At 38.0% G+C, this 12,550-nt stretch overlaps 1 protein-coding gene across 4 annotated transcripts in view; it reads left to right on the top strand.

Annotated features, from left to right (window-relative positions):
- LOC135678116 (E3 ubiquitin-protein ligase CHIP-like) overlaps positions 1-6,737 on the top strand; it is a 38,002-nt gene extending 31,265 nt beyond the window's left edge. For 2 of the 4 annotated variants that reach the window (XM_065190520.1, XM_065190535.1), the window contains one exon: positions 6,368-6,737. In XM_065190520.1, coding sequence (XP_065046592.1) covers positions 6,368-6,493 — 126 coding nt within the window. In that variant the 3' untranslated portion in view covers positions 6,494-6,737. Of the gene's footprint in view, positions 1-5,234; positions 5,945-6,367 lie in introns of those variants that run through there. The other 2 variants (XR_010514819.1, XM_065190541.1) reach the window with 2 other exon arrangements.
- The last annotated feature ends 5,813 nt before the right edge of the window (positions 6,738-12,550 follow it).

Below are 12,550 nucleotides of genomic sequence, written 5' to 3'. Positions count from 1 at the left end.
TCTAACCTGTTTTCTCTTTTGTAGGTCCTAAGGGACCATAGGAGGTTTCAGGGAGGCTGACCTTTACGGACGGACACACAAGGGGCTCGTAATAGGCTTGACAGCCCTATTTTGGTTGGGTTTTGTGGCTCTTTCTAGTATGTGTAGCTTGTGTGTGATTATTGTGTGGAGGCAAAATTGCCTAAAAACGAAACCTCTAGCCTGCAACTTATAAGGATTTCCATGAGAGGAGAGTGGCCCAAAACATCAGCCATCTCAGACCCTTAGAACCCTAGGTGGCATATGACTGGATGGGGCTCTCGGGTAGTGCCTTGGGTTGGTTCGTCGTTTGGTTCCGTAGTAATGTTGCATGACACTTGTGCGCTAGGACTTGCATATGGCAGAATGACTTGGACCTTTCGTTGTTCGATAGTTTAGACCTTTCAGTGCCTATTAAGTGTTTACATTAATGTTTGCTTGTGGGATCCTGAGTTTAGGCTTCGACGGAGTAGTGGCGGTAGTATGCTTATACGTTCGCTTGTTTTGTAACTTGTTTTCTCTTTTGTAGGGTTCTTAGGGGCTTTCCGAGGTTATAGGGTTGTATCTTTACAAATGAATATGCAAGGGTGTCACATGACTTGGCAAACAAAGTATGGTATTAGATGAGACAAGCACACCAAGAAACACTTATGATACAATGTGGGGACCTAGCGAAGCTGTATAGAGAGTGGTCTACACATCCAATCGTTTGAGGAAAACTAAATAAGTCATAGAAATAGGTGTAAAGACAGAGAAAGGAGTTGCTCAATGGAGCGAGTATCAAAGATTGACATTCAGAGGAATAACCAACCCTTCGTACGAGTGGCACCATAAGGATAAGTGAACTTGGAAGAACATGCAGTGCAAAAAGGTTGGGATGCCTTAGTTTTAGCTATAGTTTGACATCATAAACCTAACTTGATGGTGCTCAATGCGAGCAAGAGTGTTTGACAAAAGATGAGACCATGCAAGCTGGGATTGATTGCGTGATGATTGAAAGAATTCGTGTAAAGCTCGCGGAGAGCGAGCGGAATTGCCAACTTGAGGAATTCGATGCTAAAGCAATGACTTGTGTATGAATGGGAGGTGTCCATGATTATCCCAAGGTGAATGAAATTCGATGTCATGGAGCATTGAAATTTTTTCTTCGATAGGAGGGAAAAGGATGACTTTAATCTGTGTAGGGACTTCATTATATTGCTAGGCTTTGTTGGGTACATTGGTAGACGACAATTGTATTTGGGAACACATTTCAGTATGCATTTGGAGAAAAAGCTTGAGTGAATATGCAATTATAGAATACCTTGATTGTTTGATAAAAATAAGTGAAAACTATATTTTAAAAATGCATTGATGTAAGTGTTATTTAGGTAAAATTATATTTCAAAAGTCTATTGAATATTATGTGACAAATCTACCCTTCTAATATTTTTAATATTTATTCAAAAACAAATACATATTTTTATTAAATTAATAAGTAAATAAATAAAATAAATAAATGAATGTATATAATCTTACAAAAAACGTATGGCCTAATATATAATAAATAAAAATTATAATCATATAAATGAATATAAAATAACCTTTGAAAATAAATAAATAAAATTTCACCCTATAGAAGACAAATCATGTTGGTTTCTCATTGAATCATGTTGACAATCCTATGATTTTAGATAATGTTATAAGGTATTTTGCGTACTGGAAAAATTATATTAGCTTCTCGCAAAAGGCTAAATGTGAGCATTTGCAATGCAGCATAAAGTTTAAATGTGATTTGAAAAAAAATATTAAACACTAAGTCATATTTGAAATATGCATTAGGCCCTCAATGTACATTTCAAATATGTTCTCAAATGCACCCTACATTGGTGAAGAGTTATAATCTAGTATGTGCGTTTTCATAGTGACGAAATAGTACTCTATTGTGTCTTGGAAAGACGAAGTATTCTTAGGAGATAATGGTCTTCGAAACTTTCAGGAGAAGTATACCAAGATGAAAGTTGCTTCAACAAGACAAGTATCCAACGAATGTTTCTTGGGTTTTTAGTGGAGGATTCATGTGCAACAATATCGCATGTTCTGAGGGAGGTACCTCAAGGTGAAAGCTCTATGAAGCTCGAATGGGGCTAAGAATTGAGTAAGTGGTGAGGAGTTATCACAAGATCGCATATGGGGTAATACATTGGTGGATGTATTACGAGATCAGCTGGGGGAGCAACCGAAGGCAACATCAAAGATAAAGACACTTGGAGTCAGTGAGAACATCAAGCTCGACGAAGGATTTGCTCATGGAACCATGGTCTCAATGAATATTGTGATCTCAATGCGAATTGAGGAGCGGAGCAACTTGGGTGAGACTCGATGATTTAGGGATGAAGGGAGTTGATGTTGAATGTTGAACATGGAGTGGAAGCACCAATCTCGTGGAGCATTCATTGGACAAAGGTCGAGGACATGGTGTAGAATCATGTTGTTCCTTAGTTTCCTCATTTGATGGGCTAGACTAATCTAACATGATGCAAAAGTCGAAGGGGGCTTCAGTGCACATGCACCTTATCTCGGCAATGCATTTAGGAAAGATTAAGGTTAGGGATCGACTCAACTTGTAGCAGTAAAGTCTCAATAGGGGGCAAGAGGACATGGAGGGGGCAACTTTTTCGTCAATGGACTATTCATCGCTTATGTTTGCTTATATATTTATTTGGCATTATGTTTTGCCTATTTTTGTGTGTTTTCCTTGGTTTTTGAAAGCATAGATAGTTCGCAAGGCTGCTCAAGGATTGCTCACCGTATAGGGCAAAATTGGACCAAAACAACCTCATTTTTGCATGTCGTAGTTTGACTTCTCAAGCCTATAGCGTGGTGCAAAATGTCAGCTAGTATCAGCCCCTTAGAGCCCCTCAGGTGGCATAGGGCTAGATGGGGCTTTGGTGTTGTGTTGGGCCCTTTTTGGATTACTAGTTTATATGCAAAGTGTGCGTAGACTTGCCTAACACCCTAACACCCAATTGAGTGGCCATTTATGGTCTTGCGATTGTCTTTTTCCCTTCCAAAGTCCTTGTTGTTCTTTGCTCTTTAAGTGTTTGTTGAATTGCTTGTTTGTTGCACGTTTAAGTGAGATGTCGAGACTCATCCACCACTCATTTTCTAAATTCGAATCAACTTTCTCACTTGCAGGTCCTTCGGGACTTGTATGTGGTTGCTTCTAGACTTATCCCATTGAGGATGAATATCGCAAGGGTGCCTCATGACCTAGACAATTTCAGCTAAGTCCATAATAGGGTGCTCTTGGAGAATATGTCGAAGTGCTGCTATTCAAGTTGTCGTAAGGAAAGTTGTGTATAATGAAGATTGTGCTAGGGGCTGAGGCTTAGGATCCTAGCTATGGTATACTAAATTTCAATAAAGTCAGGGGACTTTAATAGCTGTTTGGTGATAGATGGACAAACCTAAAGCTATACTTAATTCATGAGTGACCCGAGTTCAAGTGGATGAAGGTCGGTTGTCAAAGGAGTGAACATAATTAAAGGTGGCGGAGGCCATATTATGTGTTGGTTGAGGCCTCACAAGGAGAGATCGTAGTCCAAGTTCACCACACCAAGCTTAAAGGGCAATAAAGACGTCACTATGAGACGATGCGATGCAGCAGATCATGGTGGAACAATTCGAGGCAATGCGATAAATCAAGAATTCCTATGAGGGATTAAGTGACTTAATGATCTGGAAGGACGGTTGGAGCTACTGAGAACTCTATTTTGACGAGTAACCTAACAAGAAGGACTATAGATTTAAGGAGTGAATGTCATGGTACTATAGAGGCGCGTCTTCCATGTGAGCATCGAATTTGCATCGGATGAATGCTTGGGAAATCAACAGATAGGGGCATTGTACCACAGAGGCGGACCTTCCAAGTGTAAGCATTAGTAAGTTCTATGAGGAACTTGATCATATGGAGGCATGATTAGAGCTATTGGATGATGGACTTCTCGAGAGCTTATATTTACTAGAGGGAGCCCAGTGCAGTTAGTGGACAAGGTCGAGCGAGAGAATATTATTACCAAAGATGCAGAGAAGAGAAGAATCGTTGTGAGCCCTGCAACATGATGGTGGAGGCTATGTGTAATCATATGGTTACCAAAGTTGTAGTTAGTCTTTCTATCGACCAGGGGAGAATTGATTGGGAAACACAGAGGTGTTGAATCATATAGTTAAAAGGAGCTAGAAAATGATGATGATTCCAAAGGGACTTGGCCACCCAACATCAAGCATCGATTAGAATGAATGTAGATTCAAATGGAGTACCAAAATGCTGTAGTGGTGGATCTGTCGATCATGAAGAGAAGGGATATGGATGCTAGGGCCATGGGCATGAGGAAGCACCATGGTATCATAGAGGCGAGACTTCCATAGTGCCACTGACCCCTTCCTCTCATGGAAGGAGAGCGCATGATCGTAAAAAGGGAATTGAGACAGTGGAAAATGTAATGGAAGACTCCAAGTACTAAGACAAGGTAAAAGTGTAGTGGTTAGGGAAATTCATAAGACTTGTATTGAAAGGCTTCTCATCAAGATAATTGAAAGTGGGAGATTTTAGGTCAATGTGATGGTGCTCGACTAGGAACGAAATAAGTAACATGCGATGTTGTACCCGTTTTTGCTCAGTATAGGTTACGAAAACGATGGAAGTTGTACAATCCTAGAGAGATAATCAATTAGGGACTTGCTTTACTTGGTGCAAAATTTTGCTCTTTTTGGGTAATACATCTTTTATTTCAAAAGTTCAATAGCAACAAGAAGGTGAATCACAATAACTTAGTATAAGGAGTGCAACACTTCGAGTGCTTTAAAAGTGTAAGCAATGACATGTTGTCACGGAAAAACTTGTAAACGGGGTGTTCAATGTAATGCTTATGTATGTCAGTGTATTTCGGTTTTGTTTATGCTTTTGCATAACATATAAAAGGTTGGCAGTAGGTTTAGCAGCCCCATTTTCTTTGGTTTTGGTGGTCGTCCTAGGCTTGCAAACAAACGTTGTGTCGTGTGGGCACTTGTGAGGATTTCGGTCTGTAGTGGACTATTTTGGATCCTTTGTTGTGCGACCGTTCAGAGCTTGTAAAGTCTGTTTGTAATTTGCATTAGCTATGAAGTGTTTACTGAAATGATTGCTTGTAGATCCTGAGTGAGACGCTTTCTCTAACTCGTTTTCTCTTTTGTAGGCCCTAAGGGACCATAAGAGGTTTCGGGGAGGCTGACTTTTGCGGACGGACATGCAAGGGTGTCGTACGACTTAGGCAAAACCAGCTAAATGCGTGACATATGGTATCAGAGCGGGACAAGCACTCATAGAAACACTTGGCATGCAAACGTGGGGGACCTAGCGAGGCTGCGTTGAGGGCAGCCAGCACGCACAACCGTTTGGGGGAAAACACGCATGGAGATGTAGGGAAAAAGAGTCGCTCACAGGAGCGGGCATCTAAGATTGACATTCAGAGGAATAGCCAATCCTTCGCGCAAGAGGCATCACGAGGACAAGCAAGCCGGGAAGAATGCGTAGCGCACAAAGGTTGGGATGACTGAGTTTGTGCTACGGCTCAACGCTGGCAACCATACTTGATGGTGCTCAAGGCAAGCAAGACACTTGGTAAAGGATGAGACCATGCAAGGTGGAATGGGTTGTTTAGCGAGGGACCATGCAGCATGACAGATTAAAAGTTTGTCGGCAGACACGTAAGGGTGCTGCTGTATGACTTAAGCAAAATCAGCTAAGTCCATTAACAGCACATACGAGTTCATACAATGGTCATGCTTGTTTCACGGTTGTGTCCATGTTTTGTACCATGTAGGACATAAAATAATAAACTAAAGTTTGGCTTTACAATAATGTAGCAGTTGATTTCCTAGAGGCAACTGAAGGACCATAAGCAATTTATGTAGTTGTGATGCTCCAGTTACTTTTGTTTTACTTTTCTGATTTACTGTGCTTTAGATCACATTTCAAATTGGTGATTTTAATCCTATGTCAAAATTTAGTATTATCCTTTGTATCTATTGTTGCATACTTGCAGATCCTTTTGCCTGTCTAATCTTCTTTGTAAATTTTCTAGGAATTTGGAGATGATAACAATGAGAGTCATCAAATTCTTCTATTTATTTTAATGTTTTGACTTAGGACTTGTATGTATACAACTACGAGTACTACTTGTTCTCTGAAAAAAAAGAAAAAACATTGGATATCTGGAGAAGGAAAAGGGGCATGTGATCGTTGCATAGAAAGAAGTATATAATGATACAAAATATCCTGTTGTTTAGAAACTTTCTTCTAACTCTGACCATCAATCTTTAAAATTAGGTGGGGAAGTTTGATCCGGTAACAAGGGAGCCACTTGATCCACACCAGTTGGCACCAAACCTTGCTATCAAAGAAGCTGTTCAAGCATTTCTAGATGAACATGGTTGGGCTTACAAGATGAGCTGATCCAAGTTGTTTTGCTCCAGCCATTAAAATTCGTCTGATCAAAGAGAGTAGAGTATGTTGTACACTCCGTAATTAATTTTGTTGTTCCCTTGGCTCTTCTAACCATCATGCAGGAAGCTCTGGAACAGTGTACATATAAATCATTTTAACTTCTTTTGTACAGTCTGATTAGAGTTCTATGTGAATCTCATCCCCCGGAAACTGTATTCATGCACAGCGACAGACAACTAAAGCTTTGGATTTATGATGGAAGTGTTTGATGACTTTGTGTTAATAATTCTTCTTCTCTCCGTGTTCCTTGGTTATACTGCATTTGATTTGTTTCATGTACATGGAAAAAACGGGGTATCATTCACCGGTGTTGGGGGTTTGTTACCATCTTTTTCAATTGGAATTTAAATTTAGAGAAACATTTTTTTTTTGTTTTTTGAATCACTACTGATGTACCTTTTAGGCTACAAGCTTTGAAGACTTGGTCTATTATTGCAAGTGCTAATTACTTGTGCCAGAAGAAACCAGTGAATTTAGTAGCTTTTCTCTTTTCCTTCTTTTGCCCTTTCTCAATTTTGTTTAGCAGGGGAGGAGGATTAACTAAAACTTGATATTTAGCCTGGACATAATAACACTCTTTCGTGAGCTAAATTTTTATTACTAGTATGTCAGCTTTATGTTGCTAGTAAGTCCAATTCTTCACACTTACCGGTGTATCTGCAGAAGATGATGTGACGTCTGAAGCTTCCTCTGACCGTGATCTACAGCGTAACTACTAGTAAATTGAATCATTTAAGTTTCAAAAGTGCCTTTAGCTACTGCGATCTGAATTAAGTGTAATGTATTTTTTAGTCATGGTTTGCAAAAGGTGGAAATAATTAAGATTTTATTAACGTACTAGATCCGTACGATATCAAGATACTAAGTGGTATAGTGATTTAAAATCGGATATCACTAAAAGAATATAATGATATGCCCAGTTATCAATATCTAGTACGGTGTGAGTATTAATCAGTATACGAGTACTTTGAAACTTGGGGAAATTTTTCAGAAAAGTTTCTTGTATTAAGAAATTCTCGGTTAGCACCTCATTTTTCAAAAATTTTCAGAGAGAGCATTGAATTTTAAAATGGTAAAAGTAATCATCAATCACTTTTTATCTTTTTCTTTTTAAAAATTATCATCTCTCTCTCTCTCTCTCTCTCTCTCTCTCCCCTTTTTCAAATTCATTATATTAAACCAAACTATTAAATTGGTCAAAATAAGGTCAAACATCATGGAATCTTTGACAATAGCCCCAGATGAACAAAAAAATTTAATATTTTCTATTTTTAAGAATATAATAGATAAGTTTTTAATTAATTTAGCTTGTGAACAGTTTGATTTTTTTTTAAAATTCAATTAAATTTCATAAATTTTGATGCTTCTATGCATTATTTGATAACATTTGAACCTTGCTAATTGGTTGGAAAGATGTTATGAAATTTTGATTCAAAAACATCAATATTTAGACCTAATCAAAACGAGGCCAGATTTCATGGAAATTTTAGCAATGGTCCGATATGGACAAAAATATAGTATTTTCTAATTTTAAGAATTTAGATGACCATTTTCTGGTTTATTCAGCTTGTTAATAGGCTATTTTTTTTAAAATTCAGATAAACAAAATTCGATGCTTCCATAAAATCTTTTGTAGCATTTGGAGTTGTTAATTGGTTTGAAAGATTTATGAAAGATTGGCTACCTAGGTTTAGACCCAATTATACTATTTTGGTCCCTTTTAAAAAATAGTGTAACTAGGTCTAAACATGGTCAAAATAAGGTCAAACTTGATAATGGTCTAAGATAGACATATATATTGTTTTATTTTGATAATTTAAATGATAAGTTTTTGATTAATTCAGTTTATTAATATATTGAATTTGTTGAATCTCCAATTTTGATGTTAAAATCAATTGAGTCAGTTATGATTTAATCAGCGTTTGAGTGATGTAGGACTAACTTCGATCATGGAAAGACAAATCGATTGAAGTAGGAGGAATCATACATTGGGCCGGAGTGGAACATGTTAAAAGATTGAACGTCGGGTCGGAGGACTGGTCGATGTGCTGGAAGGACTTCGTGGCCATGAGTTCGGGCATTGGGTTAGAAGAATCAGACATTGCACCAAGAAGATCAGATATTGCGATAGGTCAATATGTCGATGGATTGAGCAACACGCCAAAGGAGAGGATGATGTGCCGAAGGATCGACGAAGTGTCGAAGGATCGGACGAAGTACCGGATAAACCAATGACATGCCGGACAACATAAGATTCATGTTTGTAATTGATTATGTCTAGATCAAAGTAGTTTAGGTCTAATTGAGTTAGTTTCAAGTGTAACCAAGCTAACTCAATTAGGGGTCCATTGGGCCTAACTCAGGGCAGATATGGGCTCATTGGGAGGCCCATTCAGTGATCCAAAAGTTGGGTCACGTGGTAGCACCGCTAGAACAGGTGGTGGAATCGCTTGTGAGTTGGAAAAGTATAAAATGTACTTCTTATAGAAGACTCGTCAGTGGTACCGTTAGTGTTAGGCGGTGGTACCACTATGCACAAGCGGTGGTATTGCTAGTACCCCAAAATCCCAAGGATTTAAATTTTGGCTCTATTTGTTAAAGTCATTTGAGGTCTATAAATGCCCTAGTTATTCCTGCTTGGGAAAGAAAGAAAAAGAGTAAAAAGGAAAAAAAAATCCTTATGAAAAAAGAGTTGTAATCTCTCTAAACTTTAAAGTCTCTTCCTTATAGGTTTAGAAGTTCTTCTAAAGAGAGGAGTGAGGTCAGTCTTAGTATAAAAGAGAGATATAAAGATTCTCTCCCAAGCTTGTGAAAAAGAGAAAGAGTTATAAGAGGGTAGTTGATCTTCGCTCGTTGAAAGAAGATCGGTAGTGAATGTCGGTGGCCTTGATGGAAGAGGGATCAGGAGTGGACATAAGTGGCGATGACCGAACTACTATAAACTCAGTTTGCATTTTTGTTTATGCTTTTCATTTCATTATAAACTAATTTATTTACTGAATGTTTTTAAGTTAAAATCGATGTTTTTACAAAAGCACTAATTCAACGTCGCCTCCACCTGCTCCGTCTTAATGACATTTTCGGTCCTAACAGAATTTTTTAAATTCTACTAAGTTTCACAAATTTTGATGCTTTTATGAAATCTTTTGTAACATTTGAACTTGTTAATTGATTTTTAAGATAGTTTGAAAGTTTGATTCAAAAATACCCATGTTTAGACCTAGTTATATTATTTTTTTAATCCCTTTTCAAAAGTTAATTGAGTTTGGTCCAAGCGAGGCCAAAGTTTATGGAAACTTTAGAAATGTTCCCAAATGGATAAAATTATAATAATATTTAATTTTAAAAATTAAATGATCACTAATTAATTCAGCTTGTTAATAGGCTGAATTTTTCTAAATTCAGTTAAATTTCATAATTCTTTGATGCTTCCATGAAATTTTTTGTAATATGTTGACTTGTTAATTGGTTTGAAACGTATTATGAGTGTTTGGTTTAAAAAATCTAGGCTTAGATCTAGTTATACTATTTTTGGTCCTTTTCAATAGCAGCCTAACTGGATCTAAATTTGATTAAACCAAATCAAGACAAACTTCATGAAACATTGACTATGGTGACTGATGGACAAAAATATAATATATATTTTTTATTTTTTAAAATTTAAATGATTATTTTTTGATTAATTCAGTTAGTTAATATGCTGAATTTGTCAAATTTAGCTATCAAAACAAAATCTTCTTAATTGGTAATCGTTCTTGAATCAAAGGGTTCATCTTTATCTGTTTTGATTTAAGTCAAATTCGAAACTGTTTGAATTGTGTGACCTCACAGTGAAGGGTAACCAATCTAAAGTAATTTGATTATAACACAATCCTGATCATAAGTAGAAAGTTTATATTCTTCGATCATTTATAAACATTTTATTGGACAACACTCGATACAGTCACTACAAAACCATACTATAATTAATTAATTATTTCTATTTTATATCTCTTTCCAATCTTCAATCAACAACAGATAGATTTATTGGGCATACACGAACACATACTTCGCAAGTAATGCAATTTATCAAAATCAAATTTAATTTGACAACAAAAATGCTCTAACGTGATTGATTTCTCATAAGAATATTGAATAATAAACAGTTTGTGTGGGATAAGATAATTATGAAACTTTGATCAACGTACCTTATAGCTCATATTGTTTGTTGACCATAATTCTTGAACTTAGTCACGATGGGAAATATATTGTAGATATCTATGAATAAATTGATGTTTTTTTTAAAGTGATTATGAATTTAGAATATCATTATTGGATTTTGTCATCTATAGTGGAATAAGTTTGAGAAGAAGTAGTGAATAATAGAATACCCAAAGAAATAGAAATATGTAAAAGAAATTTCATCCAAGATTTAATAGCTAAGTCTATTCTCATCATAGGTAAAGTCCATCTTGTTGACAAATAAATTTTAGCTAATGTAATAAAGATACCGATTGTCATTCCAAAGACCTCAATTATCTTTTTTGATTCCGAAAAAGCTCAATATATACAAAATAGATAAATTGTTGCATCTCGGATTTTGATGATAAAACTAATTGATTGTGTTTAGATGTTTAACTGCATTTTGAGTGATGCAGGTCTACTCGATCAGGATTAGATAGTTGACGCAGGAGGAATTAACGTTGCGCCGGAGGAGATCACGTCAGGATATTGGACGGCAGAAGGCTTCGGACGTCGGGCATCGGGCCAAGGAGAGCGGAATTGCGCCAAGGATATCGGGGTTGCAAAGGTCAACCGTTGATTGGGCAACAAGCCGCAAGAGAGGACGATGCGTTGAAGAATCGGACGAAGCGCAAACCAATGACGTGCCGGGCAACAGAATGTCAATTCGCGTTGTAATAATTGTCTAGATCAGAGTAGAGTTTTGGCTTGTGTGTGTAGGATTAACTACGATAACGATGAAGACATAAAGCGAAACAAAGTGTCGAAGTCAAGCGCGAAGGATTCGTTGGGAGTTTGAGAGTCCGACGGAAGTCCGAAGGTTCGTCGGGAATGTTGCCGAAACTAGCCGAGAATGAGTAGGGAGCTTGTCGAAGGGTTTTTGGAAGCTCTCCGGAAGGTACGTCGGAAGTTCACGGAGCTCGCCGAGAAAGATTGTAGCTTGCCGAAGAAGCTCGTCGGAACTCGCCAAGATCAAATCTTGAAGTCTAAGAGTTTGCCGGGAGTTCGCAGAATGGTTTCCGAGAGTTTATCGGAAGACCGTCGGAAGTTCGCCGGAAGCTCATCGGAAGAAGTCTTGACTTGCGGACTTTGTAATAGCTTAGGAAATGTCTTTAAATTCGTAGTTAGTACATTAATTAGGGTTAGGATTAGGGGTTAATCCTATAACCTGGTTAAGAGCCAATTGGGCCCGAGTTCGGATTGGTTTGGGCCAAGTTTGGAGCCTAACTAGTAAGCTGAAATAGTGTAGGCGGTGGCACTGCTAGACTAGGTGGTGGCACTACCAGACTAGGCGGTGGCACCACCCAGAGCCTGAAGTATCAGGCGGTGGTACCGTCGGACTGGGCAGTGGCACCGCCTAGCACCCGAGAGTTCGAGCGGTGGCACCGCCCAAAACCCGAGAGTTCCGGCGGTGACACCGCCAGAACTCTGTCAATGTTGAAATTGACATGCGGTGGCACCGCCAGCCTCAGAAACCTAAGAGAATTCAAAATTTGGAGCCCAAATTTGAATCCTCTTGGGGTCTATAAATACCCCTCAATTCTCAGCAGAGAATACAACCTTTGAGAAGTTAGAGATTGAGATAAAGCCTTAGCAAAGTCTTTAGCAAGTCTTGTTTTTAATAGTTTAAGTGTTCACCTCCCTCATTCTCTTTGAAAATCTGTAAGAGTGTGAACCACTTATAAAAGGTTATAAGAGGGGTATTTGTCCTTCCCCTTCAAAGTGATTTGCTAGTGAAAGTTGGGAACCTCATCGAAGAAGGCTTCGCAAGTGGATGTAGGTCAT

This window comes from Musa acuminata, chromosome BXJ1-1, assembly GCF_036884655.1.
Source record: "Musa acuminata AAA Group cultivar baxijiao chromosome BXJ1-1, Cavendish_Baxijiao_AAA, whole genome shotgun sequence".
NCBI classification, from domain to species: domain Eukaryota; kingdom Viridiplantae; phylum Streptophyta; class Magnoliopsida; order Zingiberales; family Musaceae; genus Musa; species Musa acuminata.
The sequence above is the reverse complement of the archived record's forward strand: the minus strand, read 5'-3'. Positions and strand labels throughout refer to the sequence as shown.